Source organism: Crocuta crocuta, unplaced genomic scaffold (genome assembly GCF_008692635.1).
Source record: "Crocuta crocuta isolate KB4526 unplaced genomic scaffold, BGI_CrCroc_1.0 scaffold323, whole genome shotgun sequence".
Taxonomy (NCBI): Eukaryota; Metazoa; Chordata; class Mammalia; order Carnivora; family Hyaenidae; genus Crocuta; species Crocuta crocuta.
In genome coordinates this window covers 556,136-570,817 of record NW_027536465.1, presented here as the reverse complement: position 1 = coordinate 570,817, position 14,682 = coordinate 556,136, and the positions used below count along the sequence as shown (strand labels likewise).

General features: G+C 49.8%; 3 protein-coding genes across 3 annotated transcripts in view; 1 reads left to right on the top strand and 2 right to left on the bottom strand.

Moving 5' to 3' along the window:
- The first annotated feature begins 150 nt into the window (after positions 1–150).
- BTBD18 (BTB domain containing 18) lies at positions 151–8,334 on the top strand. Its single transcript, XM_077748808.1, has 3 exons — positions 151–163; positions 960–1,244; positions 6,244–8,334. Exons 1-3 carry the CDS (start codon positions 151–153, stop codon positions 8,304–8,306), a joined length of 2,361 nt encoding a protein of 786 aa, XP_077604934.1. The 3' UTR covers positions 8,307–8,334.
- A 702-nt stretch (positions 8,335–9,036) lies between these two features.
- Positions 9,037–10,676, bottom strand: SELENOH (selenoprotein H). The gene is made up of 4 exons (XM_077748847.1): positions 10,190–10,676; positions 9,964–10,109; positions 9,716–9,846; positions 9,037–9,213 (listed from the first exon to the last, which is right to left on the bottom strand). Exons 1-3 carry the CDS (start codon positions 10,279–10,281, stop codon positions 9,746–9,748), a joined length of 339 nt encoding a protein of 112 aa, XP_077604973.1. The 5' UTR covers positions 10,282–10,676; the 3' UTR covers positions 9,037–9,213; positions 9,716–9,745.
- Positions 10,677–10,924: 248 nt separating this feature from the next.
- The window catches only part of TMX2 (thioredoxin related transmembrane protein 2), an 8,557-nt gene continuing 4,799 nt past the window's right edge, over positions 10,925–14,682 (bottom strand). Inside the window, exons 2-8 of the mRNA XM_077748791.1 lie at positions 14,288–14,348; positions 13,932–14,045; positions 13,347–13,423; positions 13,018–13,124; positions 12,535–12,600; positions 12,313–12,442; positions 10,925–11,800 (exon numbers count right to left, since the gene is read on the bottom strand). Coding sequence (XP_077604917.1) covers positions 11,654–11,800; positions 12,313–12,442; positions 12,535–12,600; positions 13,018–13,124; positions 13,347–13,423; positions 13,932–14,045; positions 14,288–14,348 — 702 coding nt within the window. The 3' untranslated portion in view covers positions 10,925–11,653. The remainder of the gene's footprint in view (positions 11,801–12,312; positions 12,443–12,534; positions 12,601–13,017; positions 13,125–13,346; positions 13,424–13,931; positions 14,046–14,287; positions 14,349–14,682) is intronic.

Here is a 14,682-nt window from a genome sequence, read left to right as displayed (position 1 = left end):
AAGGTCTCAAACCACAATATTACCTGACTTGGAAATGCACCCTGCCCTCCATATTTGTCAACCTTCTCAAAATCTATTTTTTAAAAAAAGGAAAGAACATTTTTTTTTTACAAGGATAGGTGACATGCTCCCCAAATCCTTTTTGAGACGATGTTAGGTACCCGTAAGCCGTATTTGAGGGCACCGTACCACTTACTAACCTCCCTGAACTGTTCCTTTGCAGGTTCCCTGTCTCTTAGGCATCTTCACGTTTGGCCTCCAGTTGGTCTCCATGGAGGCTGCTACATTTTAATTCACCGCACTCCATCGGCTTTGGAATTGGCCATCCTCATCTACAGCAGGACATCGAGGGGCATCGAATCGAAGCCAGGCCCCAGGTCCTAACACACACACACACACACACAGGGAAGAACCACTGCCCAGCTGTATGACCCCGGCTGGCATTCTCTCTAAATGTTTAATCTTGCAATCACTTAATTTGTTACATCATCCCTGGAAACAGCTGTTGCCAGCCAAGAGGTGCGCCAAATAAATCATCCCTGAACGGGTGTCGCAGGCGCGTCCACACCGGAAGTTCTGCAAGCCCAGTGGTCCCACCAGTTTTAGGGTGGAGGGGGATCTGTGAAAAACCAGATTTCAGACACTAGCCCAACAGCCTTGTTCCCGAGCATCCCTGGCCTAAAGAGCTACCAAGATTAGAGAGATCTGATCTAGGTGCAAGGGGAGCCATCCAGAGGCCTTCTGCTCCGAGAAGCCTTCCTCAGTGGGACCAGGGCCACTTGCAGCGTATTCAAAGGGAAGACGGAGGTGTCCTTCACCCACCTAGGAGCCTGCCCTACTGGGGAGTCCTGACCCTCTCTTCCCTGTGATCCCGTCGGGCGCCGTGGGACAAGCCGGCCTCCCGAGCGGGCCTTCCAGCCTACCTCTCGCCGCCCGACCATCTTGACTCTGCCCTCAAGTCCCTCGAGACTTAGCCTCCCGCCCAAAGCGCTCCTCTCGCTGTGATTGGCCGCCCGAAGAACCTTCGGCCAATGGGGATGACGTATTCAGGCAGACGTCGCCCCGAGGGCTGGGGGAGGAGGAAGGACGTCGGGCCCAGCGACGCGCCGTGCGCGAGGACCCCAGCGCGAGGTGTGTGGCGCTGGCCGCGTGGCCTCAGGCCCTGGCTGTCACCTGCATGAGGGTGCCGGGCCCGCAGCGGTACGAGGGCACCAAGGAGTGGCTGCAAAGCCCGTGTGGCCGGAGTTGGTGGCGAGGGTGAACCCTGAATTCGGGCCTCCGGGATCCCCACGCTCCATTCCCAGAAACCTTAGCGCCGAGAGGTCTCTCTTCAAAGGAGTTGGGCCGGGGGCGCCCTGAGCGTGAGGGGCGCCCCGCATTGCAGGGCCTTCCCTGAACCTCGATTCCTTGCTTCTGGACGGGAAGCGGAACCCCCAGGCCGTTGGCCCACCTTTTGCTGCTTTGCTAACCTTCCCCGCGTGACGCTGGACAGAGGACCCTAACGCCAAGAGCAACTTCTCCTGCAGAGCTGTTCCAGGTTGGGTCTGGGGTCAAAGCCGGGTGCCTGGTGGATCGGGAAGCTTCCCCAGAGCCTATGTTGGGGACCTTGCAAGAGCTGCCATCCATCCTCTCCGCCCATCCCCCTCTGGCTGAAATTAGCATTGAGCCTATCCCTTCTGAATTAACCTTTCCACTCTCTTCTTTCCTGATAGTTTGACGGGAACCGTTTAGAGCCATCGGTGCCACCCGATAGAAAGCTGCATGCCAGGAAAGGAACGCCAGCTGTGCAGTGAGTGTGGGGGTTTTTCAGTGCAAAAAGCTGGAAATGGAGTAAGCCTGAAGTCAGAAGATCCAGCTTGTTTCGGGAAGGGTAGAATGCTTAATTATCCTTGCTCCGTGGTTAGTCGGGTGATTAACCAGACTGACAAATCGAAAGGCCAAATTCTTTGCCAGTTTCCAGGCTGCATGAGGCTCACTTTGGTCAAGAACATCCAAAGCAAGGGTAGCAACGTCCTTATTTCTTTCTGTAAGAGACTTTCCCAGAGAGCCCAGCACTTGCTTTTCTTTACTGTGCACCCTCTGCTGGTTAGTGTGATAGAGTGAGCTCAAAGACAAGAAGGTGTGTACAACCTCCTAGAAGATTTTATGTTCGATATTGTTTCTTTAAAAGTGNAAAAAAAAGTGTTAAATTGAGGATTATACCATGGGGCTCAGAAGTGTGGTGCTTGGGAAGAATGAGTTGTCAGCACTGTTGGTGGTGAGTCTCAGTGGTAATGTGAATGCAGAAGATTTAAGCATAATGACAATAGCTACCTTTCTTTTTTTTAAGTTTGTTAATTTATTTTGAGAAAGAGAGAGCGTGAGGGAGGGGCAGAGAAAGTAGGGGAGAAAATCCCAAACAGACTCTGTACTGTCAGCACAGAGCACAGAGCCCAATGTGGGTTCAGACTCACAAACCATGAGATCATGACCTGAGCCAAAATCAAGAGTCAGATGCTTTACCAACTGAGCCACCCAGGTGCCCCAACAATAGCTACTCTTTTGGAAGTAATAATTATGTGCCAGGCACTCACAGTACTAAGCAATTTTCCCTGCATTGACTCATTTAACCTTTAAAACAGCCCTACCAGGTAAGTACTATTATCATTACCATTTCATAGATGAGAAGAGTGAGACTCAGAAAAGTTAGGTCAGTTGCTTGAGATTATGCAGCTAGGCTAATAAATAACAGAGCTAAGATTCAACTCTGCACTTGCTTCTGATCTCCTACATGTAAGCACTATGAAATCCTTTCTTGAGATACCGTTGGCACAATTTCTGGGCTTATGGTAACTCAACACATGGCTATTGTCTCTCACTTTCAAGATTTCCCTATCATATGTTAAAAAAAAAGAAAGAGGGGGTGGTGGCGTCTGGGTGGCTCAGCCTGTTGGGCGGCCGACTTAGGCTCAGGTCATGATCTCACGGTTCGTGGGTTTGGGCCCTGCATCGGGCTCTGTGCTGACAGCTAGCTCAGACCCTGGAGCCTGTTTTGGATTCTGTGTCTCCCTCTCTCTCTGACCCTCCCCTTCTCACATTGTCTCTCTCTCTCAGAAATAAATAAAAAATGTTTAAAAAAATTTCCCTATCATTTCAAAGACAAAAACAAATTAGGTACAACTATTCCTCTGAAATGTACTATCTCATCCACAGGAATCTGATCTGTGAAGACGTAGGTTTGTTAAGAGATCAACATGTGCTCTCCTGCCAGTTCTAAAATCCTGTATAGGAATCCCCGGCTGCTCCGGTTAGCTTTTGTGCAGCTCCATCACCAGCAACAGAGTGGTGTGTTCTGCGATGTCCTTCTGCAGGCAGAAGGTAAGAGACTAGTGGAGACTCACTTGAAAAGTCACTATAAGATACTCACAGTAGAATAAGATAAAAATGAGTTCAGGGCCAGGGAGTAGAGGACAAAACCAAGAAAATGTGTTATCACCTTTGAGTAGTATAAGTTGTTTGGGAAAGAGCTGTTTGTTTCCAGGACAGCTGCTGTTTTCAAGAATGAATAGGAGACTATGCTCTTTTTCTCTTAAAAAGTGAAACTAATTACAAAGTTTAGTAAGCATAGAAATTCTGTAAAAGATGGATAATATATAAAAGGATGATTGTGACAGTGATGTTCACATACAGCGCTTAGAACAGTGGTCTTAATGTATTTAGCACAATGTAAGTGTTAAATAATATCATTACATATTTTCCCATTTTCTTGTCAAGCTGCTGCTTAATTTTTCTCATCTTCAAATTGATGGGTTTTATTGTTTGTTGTTAGACCTAAAAATATAGTGTTAATTTCCACCCCTTCCCTTTCCATTTAGAATGTTCAGTCAGCATGAAGTAGAGCCTAGAGTCACATAATAGGCCCATGACTAGGAGTCAGAGTTAAAGTCTTAGTTTTGTTACTCAGTAACAAAGTGACAAATGGGCAAGTAAGTCCCACTCATCTGTCTGGAGCTGTTTCTTCATTTATAAAAAGGATTATTTTGACAACCAACATGGTGTAGCACTCTACAGTTTGCAGAGTAGTGTCTCATTTGGTTCTTATAACAGCCTTATGAGATAAAAGGTTATATGGTTCCATTTCTACAGATGAGTGAATTGAGGCCTGGAGTTAAGCCTGTTGGTTCTCTTAGTAAGCACAGAATTGGGATTCATTCCTTGATTCAAAATAAAAAACACAATTGTCTGTTGGATGCTAGAACAGTGTGCTAGCTTGGGCGTACAGTATATACGAAAATAAAGTCCCTCTTTGTACAAAAATCACATAAAGGAGAGAGCTTCAGATAACCAGTGCATGCAAGTAACTGTGCAGTATAAGATAACAAATGGGAGTAAGTAAAGGCTGATGGAGGAGCACAAGAGAGGGGCACCTTCCTAGACTCGAGGAGGTTGGGGGACAGGGGTTAGGGAGATTTTCTTGGAGAAAATAACCCCTTCGCTGAGATCTAAAAGATCTCAAGTAGAAGGAAGTGAGGAAAGATTTTCCCAGGCACAGAGAACAGCATGTACAGAGATTTAGATGTGACCAAGGAATGGTTTTTTTTTGTTTTTGTTTTTTTTTTAATATTTTATTTATTTTTGAGAGAGAGAGAGATAGCATGAGCAGGGGAGGGTCAGAGAGAGAGGGAGACACAGAATCTGAAGCAGGCTCCAGGCTCTGAACTAGCTGTCAGCACAGAGCCTGATGCGGGGCTCGAACCCACGAACCGTGAGATCATGACCTGAGCTGAAGTTGGATGCTTAACCAACTGAGCCACCCAGGCACCCCGTCCAAGGAATGGTTTTAAGAAGGTCATGATCAGATACCTGCTTTAGAAATAACACTTGGCCTGCATGAGAAGAATTATTGGATTGTTGTTGAGCTCAGATAGGGAGCTATTTTAGAATCCAAGAGAAGGAATGGTGGCCTAAACTAAGGTATTGAGAATAGAAATGTCTGGTTTATAATCAGAAAGAATTTACAAAACTTGCTGCAGTTAAGGGCATAGGCTCTGTAGCCAAATTCTCTGGGTTCAAATCCTCTCCCTGTGACTTGCTATAACCGTGTAATTGTGGTGAGCATATTACTTAGCTATGCCACTGTTTACTCATCCATAAAAGCAGCTACTTCACAGGACTGCAGTGAAGATCAAATGAATGAATACTGGTAAAACCCTTACTTAGTATATTATATGGCATGCAATAAGGACTCAAAAAGTAGTTGCTTTTTTTAAAAAAAAAAATTAATGTTTGAGGGGTGCCTGGGTGGCTTAGGCAGTAGGGCATGTGACTCTTGATCCCAGGCTTTGAAGCTCAAGCCCCATGTTGGGAGTGGAGATTGCTACTACCATGTATCTATGTATCTATAGGTAGAGGTGTTTAAAATAAATAAAAATGAAGTTAATATTTGATTAGATACAATGGGTAAAGGAGAACAAAGAGGACTTCTAGTTTTCAGGCTTGGGAGTTAAGTACATATGTATTTTGAAGTAGGAAACGGGAGGTTTTGGGGTCGGGGGAGAGAGTTCACTTTCTAGAAAGGTTGATGCAGGCTGTGGCATGGTCACTGTCTTGGGAAAAGGGATCTAGGCAGAGGTAGGACCTGGGAGTCAGCAGCAAGCCTCTGGAAACTGAAGCCATGAGAGAGACTGACTGAGATGGCCAGGGATGTACCTGTAAAGGTGGCTCAAGCCAGCTGCCTGGTAGGCAATGCCTAAGAGGTTAGGTGGGAAATGAACCCTGATTATATGCATCCAAAGCTCATATTCTTTCTGTTAGACCACAAGCAGCTTCTATAAAAAATTTTAAATTCTCATGAGTCAAAAATTTGATCCTCTCCTTTGTGTCAAGCAGAGGGTGTATCTTAGTGAACAAGATAGATATGGCCTCCGTCCTCATAGTTTCACTTTAGTGAAGGAGATGGACAGTTATAACAGCGGTAGCTAAGTGCTCTGATAGCTAGAGTATCTCTCTGTGCCCAGGAGCAGCTAGCCTAGACTGAACGTGGGGTGGGGAGAGGCTTTCTGAAAGAAGTGATGTCTAAACTAGATTTTGAAGGATAAAAAGTTTGTTAGCTAGGTAATGTCCAGAAGGTTCCAGACAAACAGAAGGAAAAGACTTTTCTTTGCACTTCCATGGAAGGAAATTGAGAGGAGCAGCACATTTGGGCAGTAAAGACTTTATTTAGCCTGTGAACATGAGATAACAAGTGTTTGGATTTCCTTCCAGGTGAGGCAGTTCCAGCCCATTGCTGCATCCTGTCAGCCTGCAGCCCCTTCTTCACAGAGCGCCTAGAGCGGGAGAGGCCAGCTCAGGGTCGGAAGGTGGTGCTGGAGCTGGGGGGCTTAAAGATCAGGACACTCAGGAAGCTGGTGGACTTCTTGTATACCTCAGAGATGGAAGTATCTCGAGAAGAAGCCCAGGATGTGCTTTCTGCTGCTCGTCAGCTCCGTGTATCTGAGCTAGAATCCCTCCAACTAGAGGGTGGGAAGTTGGTGAAGGCCCCCCAGGGCCGAAGACTGAACCGGGAGTGCTTACAACCTCCAAGTCCTGCACCAATCTCTGCCAGAGTGGTGGCATCCATCCGTCGTCCTCGGACTCCACTGCCTGTGACCCAGACAACTTGTCCTCTCGGGCTAGTGAGATTGAAGTCCTTGGGAAAGGAGGAGGGCCCCCTGGAGAAAAGCAACCAACAGAATGCAGAGAACTTGTCCGGCAATCTTACGCTCAAGAGGAAGGCCAGAGCTTGCCCAACTCCACAAGAAAAAAGCTCTTCACCATCAAGCCACAGTCAGGAACCTAAAGAGAGAAAAAGCGACTCTGCCCTTACTCCTACAGCAGTTTTCCCACCTGGTATGTACCCCTCGGTGGACGAGCGACTGTTGCCCAGAAAGATCAGACTGAGTCGCTCTAAGCCATCTCCTGATGTCTGTACATCCAAGCCTTCCGGCATTGTAAGTGGACCCAGTTCCGTACCCACAGCCCCTGGCCGGCGCCTTTGGCGGCAGAAGAGTATAAATAAAGTACCAGAGGACAAGGAGAAACCAGGGAGAGCTAGTCCTCTACAAAGCACCCCAAGCCCATCTGGTCTTGAAGATACAGGTGGGAGCAAGAAGCGGAGCCCTGACGTCAGGACACCGAACTCGGACTCTACAGAGGAGGGGCAGGTCGGAAGGGTGAAACTTCGGAAGATTGTCAATGGGACGTGCTGGGAGGTGGTACAAGAGCCTCCCCTCAAACACTCTCAAGAGAGCCCTCATATCCTGGAACCTGGCTCAGAAGAGCCTGTAGGGACGCAGCCAGCCTCAGTTAAGGAGCAGGAAACGTTATCTGCCAGAGTAGATCCGTGTCAGGACTCCCCTGTGTGCTCCAGGCTACAAGACATCCTGCTGTCTGCTGGCCGCTCGCCGGACCACCCAGTGGTGAAGTCTGAGTTTGGGTCCAGTCCAGAGGTGGTAGTGAAGGAGCCCGGGTTGGGTACTGACTGCAGGGAGCACTACGCCTTTGACACAGCTCTGCTGGGACAGCCGTGCGAGGCTGAGGAGTACCGCATCACAAGTGCTGCTGCCACCAGTGAGCTGGAGGAGATCCTGGACTTCATGCTCTGTGGCTCCGACATTGAGCCACCCATAGGGTCTCTGGAGAGTCCTGGAGCCGAGGGCTGCAGGACCCCTAGTTACCACCTGACAGAAACAGGAAAGACCTGGATTGAAGGGGAGGAATGGTGTCTGCCAGACATGGAACTCTGGCCCAGGGAGCTCACGGGATTTGAAAAGGAACCTACTGGTGAGAACAAAGAGCCAATTGAGCCCTTTAGCCCCCTTGTCAGGTCCTCTGAGAACGAAGAGCCAGATGAGTCCCTCAGCCCCCTTGTCATGCCCTCTGAGGTGAGTGAAGGGGAGGTACTTTCAGTAGGAGGCCCTTGGACTCCAGATCTGGAAATTACCAGTTCCCAGCCAGTGGATGGTCAGAGAGAGAAGCTTCTGCACATTGACTCTCTCAACCTTCCCCAAAGGTCCTATGAGGATCTCTCACCCCCCTGTTCAAACTGGATGGACACTAGGCCGGAAGTGTCCCTAAGTATGGATGAGGTATTATACCCTGCTCCAGAGGCAGGCAAGGAGGAACCTGGCAACTCCGAACTGTTGGACCCACTTCCTGCCAGCTCCGAAGAAGACGAGATTGATGTTGTGGACTGGACATCAGAGGGGAGGCTGGTGCCCATGGGTATTCCCTCTGTGTGGCCCGACCCTTCCTCAGAGTCAGACACAGAGGTGGACATACTAACGTAGAACAGGCAGCGCAGGTTAGGGACACTGGCAGGGTGGGAAATGCTGACTGGCAAAAGGTGTATGGGTCGAGGCTAGCGCATTCCCCGTCCCCTCAGCACGAGAGGCAGGGGTACTCCTAGGTCTCTACAGGTCCCTTCCTCACCTCCCCGCACTTTGGGAGCCAAGCAGTAGTACCGTGGGTACAAAATTATGAACTTGAACTATCTTATTTCTTTGTAATCTATTTTCCAGTTAGTGATAAACAAGTGAAACTATAAACTGTGTGGTCCCCAAATCTATGAGGTCATAAATAACCAACGCCAGGGATCCTAAGTTATATCTAGTCACTGCTCATTTAATAATAAACGAGAAAAAACACCTTCTGTGAAACCAAGTGTTTCAGAAGGGATGAAACAGTGCTGGGGTGGAACTGGGTAAAGGCGACAGGACATTTGCCAGTACCTACTTATAGTGGGCCTTACGCACTCCATTGTGGGAAGGCCAGTCAAACCTCTGCAGGGGCTAAAAAAGAACTCCCGTCATCACTTCCAAGAAGTGTTCCGTGAGTTGAGAGAGACATACATGCATTAGTATTTACAAGTATTTCACATGATCTACCAGAGACCCTAGGAGCTCCAGGTTAACTGGTGACCTTAGGAATATGAAAAATGCAAGGGGAGCCAATCCCACAAAAGGACAAGGCTGAGCTTTGTTCACCTAATACCATAACATTAAACTATTACTCAAATACTTTATTTCAACTTTTATTAAACAAAGCAAATCCAAGAACTTTGCAACACCTTACGAGAGGGTTGCCTCACAACTGACCCATCACTTCTGGAGGAGGAGAAACCATGGCTTCAGGGACATGACTGAAGTTTGGCCATGTCCCGTCATAAATGTTCCAAACATCGCCAGGGACAGAAAGCTGTGAACATGAGGGAGGGAAAAGAGGTTAGAGAAGGGGCCCAGGCAATCCTAAAGACCAAGAAAGCTGTGCCCCCCACCCTGGAGCCCACAAACCCAGGAGAGTTCAAGGAGAGCATCCTGCTTCACTCAGCTCATCGAGTGCCTGACAACATGCCGGAGCATTAAGAATAAAAAACCAGTCAAGTCCTTGGGGCCAGAAGTGACGGTACTGGTTCTCACGTGGGATCAATAGAACTGTCTTCAAATTGCACGTCTATAGGGTCATTTACATTACCATCAGCATCCTACGACTTAGCTCAAGGACAGTGAAATATGCAGCTAGCCAAAATGTTTCACACCGATAGGAAACAATTTATTGCCGATTTCTAGCTTTCCTACCAACCATACGGGGACACCCTGAGAGCAAGAAGGGAGTTACGAGTGGTAGGCCCTGTGTGATACGGGGTAAGGGAGGGCTGCTTGCAAATAGCCGCAATCCACCTCTCCTGCCCCCTTCAAACCTCAGTGTGGGCACTTCTACTCAAAACACCCTACGAGAGGTACTTCTTCAGCTCCTTCACCACCTCTTGAGGCTCAGGGAACTTGAGTTTGCGTGGGGGCCCCTTCTTAATCCCAGTCCAGAGCTCCACACCTGGGAAAAGAGCGAGGAGAGCGAAGTCACTTCGCCATGCACCAGCTTCTCCCCCCAAATCCCGGTGCCCACGGTCTGAAGCCAGCGCTCCCCGTCCGCCCTCGGGCCCCCACTCACTGCTGCCATCCGGGCGAAGCAGCGTCACCTCGAAGCTGCCCCTCCGGGGCTTGGCAGGATTCACCTCCACCGGAAGCTGCGGGGTGTCCAGGCGCAGCGCCTGGCTCAGGGCCGCGGCGTTGCGCCCGTAGACGCGTCAGCTCGTGCTAGGGAGAGACGCGGAAGCTCAGAAGCCGGGCCTCGGTCGGCCCCGGCCCGCTTCCCCGCGCCTCTCCAGGCCCCTCACCAATGCTCGATCACGACGGNCGGCTTCTCCCGCTTCCCCGCCGCCACAGCCACCTCCGCCTCGGCCTTCCGCTTCCTCCCGCGGGAAGCCATGGAGCCGGGAGCCGAGCCGACCTGGGCGGCAGTAGGGGGCAGACGCAGCCACCGAGCGGACGAGGACCCCTGCGGGCGCCGCTGGAGCCCCAAACCGCAGTCCGGAAACCCGCCGCCAGGCCCAAGCCCCTCCCTCACTGCGGAAAGCTTTGGCCGCGGCGCCCACGTGGCCTGGAGGCGGGCGCCGTGGGCACGACCACTCAGCCCGCGGCCGGGGGGGGGTCTCCGGGCACAACCATTCAGCTCACGGCCGGGGGGTAGGGAGGGGGAAAAGTTTCCCGGGCACAACCACTCTGCTCGCGGCTGAGGGTAAGGTGCAGGGAGCCCCAGACCGAACCACCCGCCCTTCGGGAGGGGCGGCGACTAGGCAGCTCTGAAAACAGGTCAGGCTTCACACAGGCCTTTCTGTAAGCGTCCGTCCGGGCTAAAGCGCGTGCCCCAAGACATACAACCCCCCCCGCCCCACCTCCTCCTTGGGAACCCGCGCACCAATCCCAAATCAAACCCACAAACTAATCTAGGATCGGAAACTAGTCTTCCCCACCTCTCCCCGACCCTGGGAACCAAAGCCTGGCAGGTGAGATACCATTTCCTCTGCAGGTGCAGGGCCTTCCTTAATAGGCTGGAACACACAGAGGCGCAATCAAAAGGAAATCCCAGTCTCTTTATTATGGAAAACCATCAACTGGGTATTGGGAGTAGGTAGGAGACTACAGGAAACCTTACGCCTGCCAAGGGCTTTCTCCTCTTGAGCCCCACCAGACAAAAGAACATCTCAAACCTATTCCCTTTCCTCCCAAACTCCAAAAATTAGGGGGATTGTTAAAACTATCTACAATGAGTAAACTCAGTGGTTAAAGGTTTCTCCTGAGGACCAGTTGACAACGTTAGCCTTATACTTATTAATGGAGGCCACAGACCAAGCCAAAATGCCTACAGAAGCAAGGGTCCTGGAGGGAAAATCCTAGTGCAGACTCCAGACCTAGGCATTTTCTGTTAGGTTTAATATAATCTAGGCAGACTGTGCAGGTCCACTAAGAGGAAGGGTGTGAAAACACCACATGGTGGAGACATGAGTGACTGGTGGACAGCAGCTGGTACTTGGACCCAAGCCTGGAAGGCAAGTATTTCCTCCTTCATCATTGGAGATCTCTCCCTTCTTCCAGTGAAAGTTGGCCACAGCACTGGAGGCCTTCCTGGAGGGGGCCTGTCAATTCCCTGAAAGCCTCTTGAAAACCAGAAGCATCACCCTGCCTGACTGAGGCAGAGCCAAAGGGAAAACATAAATAAAAGGCCCAGGCCTCAAGCAGGGCCTGTGGTTACGGAAGGGGCAGGGCCTCAAAGGTGAGGAAGCACTGACAAGGCAGGGATTCTATTTGTCCTTCTTGCTTTCCCCATCCGGCACCTCCGTGGTGGCGGGGGCCACAGGCTGCTCCTCAGGGATGTGATCTCCAGTCTTTGATAGCTTCTTGGCCCTTTGATACAGCTCATTCAAGTTGAATTCTCGGATCACATTCTCCTGTGCAAAAGAGGTGCTCACATCAGGGTTCCAGTTGGAAAGGAGAGTTCTTACCGGGAAATCAGAAGTATTTAAACACAGTCTAAGAGAGAAGGAGAAGGAAGGAGAGGACCGAACCTCCTCTAACCTAACTCTCCCTTTCTGGCTACCTGGAAAAGTCAACCCTGTACAGTACGTACCTGTTAGTGACCATCACTGTATCAAGAATTACAGCTACATTTTTAACATAACTCCACAAAACCAGCCTGTGGTCCATGGGCCTACAGACTGGGAACGAGGGCCTTTGAGACTGAATCTTAACTAATAACTGTCCCCCGGTACTAGCAGTTCTGGCACACAGTGGAAGCACAACAAATTTGCTGAGTGAATTCATGAATCAAATCTGGTAACTAGTCCACTCTCTCAAAACCAGTGGCCATGTGGCAGAGCCAGGAACCAAACCCAAGGTGAACTCCAAAGCCAACCACCATTCCACACCCTTCTCCAAACCATTTGCTCACTCTTTCAGATACCTCAGAGAAGGTCCAAGAGACAGCTCGTCCTTTTTTGTCAATCTGTGGCCGCCGCATGACCTCCTTGCCACCTTGGAACAGGATCAGGGTAGGGAGTTGCTTGGTGAGGGGCGATGTGCTCACTTTGTACCTACAGGGCCCAGAAAGTACTCCGTAAATGCATCTGTCTACATCACTTAAAGTGATTTAGTGCTCAGACCCTCTGTCTGGGCCTTTACATACCGTGTACTAACATCAGTGTAGCGTCCAACGTCCACCTTCCCAAAATTTAGCCCTGTACAGTTGTACCTGAGAAAAATATATTATTTAACATAGTGAAAGAAGGGATTGGATCAAGGGAAGAAATTCAAATATTTGAGGAGAGAGGAGAAAGGCCTATAGTTGGGGCACCTGGGTGACTCAGTGGGTCGAGTGACTGACTCTCGGTCTCGGCTCACGTCATGATCTCTCAGTTCGTGAGTTCAAGCCCCACATCAGGCTTTGTGCTGCAGTGCGGAGGCTGCAAGGAATTCCCTCTCTCTCTCTCCCTCTCTCTTGCTCCTCCCCTACTTGCGTGTGCGTGTGCTTTCTCTCTCAAAATAAATAAACAAACTTAAAAAAAGAAAAAAGCTTTGGTTGCAATGTGCCAAAATCAAGGCCAAAAACAATGAGAGGAAGAGTGCAGCGCCTCCATTCCCATCCTCCCCTGCCCTCCACGGTACTCACTTGAGGGACAGGTCAGCATAGATAGGAGCAAACGACTGGCAGTCATTAGACCAATTGGCAAAGAACTCCACAATCCAGGTGACCCTCCTGTCCCGCTCTAGCTCCTCCTGCCACACACAGGGAAGAAACAGTGAGCTGGATCGCAAGGGCCCCCGGGTATGATTCCTCACCCTGGTTTTCCCTCCTCCCCCCTCCCTAGCTCCGGTAGTAAACCGCAGTGCCCTAGACTTCCATTCTGAAGCACTGTTACTCTTCCTAGCGAGGAAAGAGCACAGCTACGCAATCACCCACGTGGGACCCAAGAAACAGGAACAAGGCAGAGCACTCACATCGATGGTTTTGTCATTGAAGTACTTGATATACTCAGGGCCCATGTACAGGGGGGGCTTGCACGTCATCAGGAACACTGAACACGGAAAAAAGATGTCAGAGGAAACGTGTAAGGCCTCCAGTGGAGGGTTTGCTTGCAAAGCGATTCAAAGACTTCAGGTACCAAAGAATACACTTTGTGGACATACACAGACCACTGACAAATTCCTCTCTTCTTCAAGTTTCCGTAGACTCATCTCATCACCTGAGCCACACACATAATTAGGTACAAGATACAGAAGAAGGTGGGGTGCCTGGGGGTCTCATTCGGTTAAGTGTCCGACTTTGGCTCAGGTCATGATCTCACAGTCCGTGGGTTCAAGCCCTGTATTGGGCTCTGTGCTGACAGCCAGCTCAGAGCCTGGAGCCTGCTTCGGATTCTGTGTCTCCCTCTCTCTCTCTGCCCCTTCCCCACTTGCTCTCTGTCTCTGTCTCTCAAAATAAAATAAAGACATAAAAAAGAAAAGAAAAAAAAAAGAAAAGAAGAAGGCTCTGGAGAAACTTGTTTGGGGTTGGAACTTGGTTCCCACACCCGATCTCCTTACCGATGCAAAGGGTGATGTAAAGCAGGCCCATGCGAATATCCAGACGGAAGAAAAGGATTGCATTGGCCACTTTACTAAACATGAAGATGTTGCCTATATGCTGCTCCACAGTGACTGAAACACAAAGATGTCACAGGTCAGGCTGGGCTGCAAACTCCTATATCCCGTCTGTCACTCTTCCTGTGGTACTTTGGGTTGGGAAAGGGGAAGAGGATAAAAATCCAAGATCAAATTCAGTCTTGGCACGGGATGTGGGACTCGCACTGCAAATAGCGCCCCTCCCATAACAAGAATGAAAGCACCTCTGTAGGGCATCATGTCTAACCTGGAGAAACTGAGGCACAGGCTAAACTTACTCGATCTGCGGTTCTTCATCATCACAATGGCACTGAGGAACATCAGGATCTCTACTTCTCTCTGGAACAAAACCAAGTAACAGGAAATGCCATAAACATAGATGCTGTGGGTGGGGAAGGGAGCCAAATAGGGAATAAAAACCAGCAGAGCTCCACTCTGGGAATGGGGACAGCGAAGAAAGAAAAGAACTGCAAGGGCGCCTGGGGGGCTCAGTTGGTTGAGTGTCAGTCGGTTGAGATTCTTGATTTCAGCTCCGGTCATAACTTCACAGTTCGTGGGTTTGAGCCCCACCTCAGGCCTCTCCGCTCCAAGCAGCGGGTCCTGCTTGGATTCTCTCTCTCTTCCTCTCCTTCTCCACCCAAAATAAATAAATAAACATTAAAAAAAAAAAAAA